Source organism: Manacus vitellinus, unplaced genomic scaffold (assembly GCF_001715985.3).
Source record: "Manacus vitellinus isolate BGI_N305 unplaced genomic scaffold, ASM171598v3 scaffold_2213_pilon, whole genome shotgun sequence".
In the NCBI taxonomy this organism is placed as follows: Eukaryota; Metazoa; Chordata; class Aves; order Passeriformes; family Pipridae; genus Manacus; species Manacus vitellinus.
Genome location: NW_021939557.1, coordinates 1 through 1,292, shown reverse-complemented (window position 1 = coordinate 1,292; position 1,292 = coordinate 1). Strand labels below are relative to the sequence as shown.

The window sequence follows — 1,292 nt, the reverse complement described above, 5'->3', positions numbered from 1 at the left end:
GGGACATGGTGGGGACAAAGGGGACAGGGATGGGGACAAAGAGCACAGGGACAGGTGGGGACAGGAGTGGGACCACTGGGGTGTCAGTGGTGGGGACACCGGGGGGGTCAGGAATGGGGATAGGGACAGATGGGGACAGGGACACCAGAGTGTAGAGGATGAGATGGGGACACAGGGGTGTCAGGAATAGGGACAGGGTCACCACAGGGTCAGGGATGGGGACACTGGGGGTTGGGGACACCAGAGGGTCAGTGGTGGGGACACTGGGGTGCCTGGGATGGGGGCACTGGAGACACTGGGGTGTCTGGGATGGGGGCACTGGGGACACTGGGGTGCCCCGGGCTGTCCCCAGGCTGTCCCCTGTCCCCCCTCACCTCGAAGCGCTGCAGGAAGCGGCCCAGGTTTCCCTGGAATTCGGGGCTGTCGGGCACAAACATGCGGTGCTGGTCCAGCACATCGTAGGCCAGGAAGTCCACGAAGGTCAGCTGGGGGGGGCAGAGGGGGTCAGACCCCACAGGGACCCCCAAAACACCCCCCTAGAGCCCCCTCAACTCACCTTGTCCCCCGCGAACCAGGGCCGGGAGCCCAGGAAGCGCGAGAACTCCTGGAGCTTCTTGGGAAGCTGCTCCAGGTACCCCGGCTTCAGCTTCTCCTGCAGGGGGGGAGGCTTGGGGGGGCTGCAACACACCCCAGACCCCCCAGAACACCCCCAGACCCCCCAGAACACCCCCAGATCCCCCAGAACACGGGCAACATCCTCGGGCAGAGAGGGGGGAGTGGGAATGGGGGAAAGGGGGATGGGAATGGGGGAACGGGGATGGGAATTGGGGATGAGAACAGGGAAACTGAGAATGGGAATGGGCAAATGGGAGGGAATATGGGAATGGGGGATAAGAATGTGGGAATTGGGAGTGGGAATGGGGGAATTGGGAATGGGAAAGGGAAGGGGTATGAGAACAGGGGAACTGGGGAATGGGAGATGGGGGGGAATGGGAGGATGGGGGATGAGAATGGGGGAGTTGGGAATGGGAATGAGGGAGTGGGGGGATGAGAAGGAGGGAATGGAGGCAAAGGGGGCACCTCAACAGACCCCCCCACGCCGGTAGTGGCTCAGTCCCTTGTCCCACGTGGGGGGACAGTCCCAGCGTTTGGGGGGGTTCATCCCCCCGCGCCCCCCCGGGGGTACTCACGAAGTCGGGGCTGTAGCAGAGCTGGATGAAGCCCATCCTGAAATCCATGAGCTGGTTTTCCATCAGATCCACGCGCTGCTTCTCCTGCTCCGTCTGCCCGCC

The 1,292-nt window shown here is 63.5% G+C and overlaps 1 protein-coding gene across 1 annotated transcript; it reads right to left on the bottom strand.

Annotated features, from left to right (window-relative positions):
- Positions 1–374: 374 nt before the first annotated feature.
- Positions 375–1,289, bottom strand: LOC115307464 (glutathione S-transferase 2-like; the record flags this gene model as incomplete). The annotated part of the gene is made up of 3 exons (XM_029959797.1): positions 375–485; positions 557–652; positions 1,191–1,289. Coding segments are annotated over 3 exons (306 nt in total), but the record flags the coding sequence as incomplete, so codon positions are not given.
- Positions 1,290–1,292: the final 3 nt, after the last annotated feature.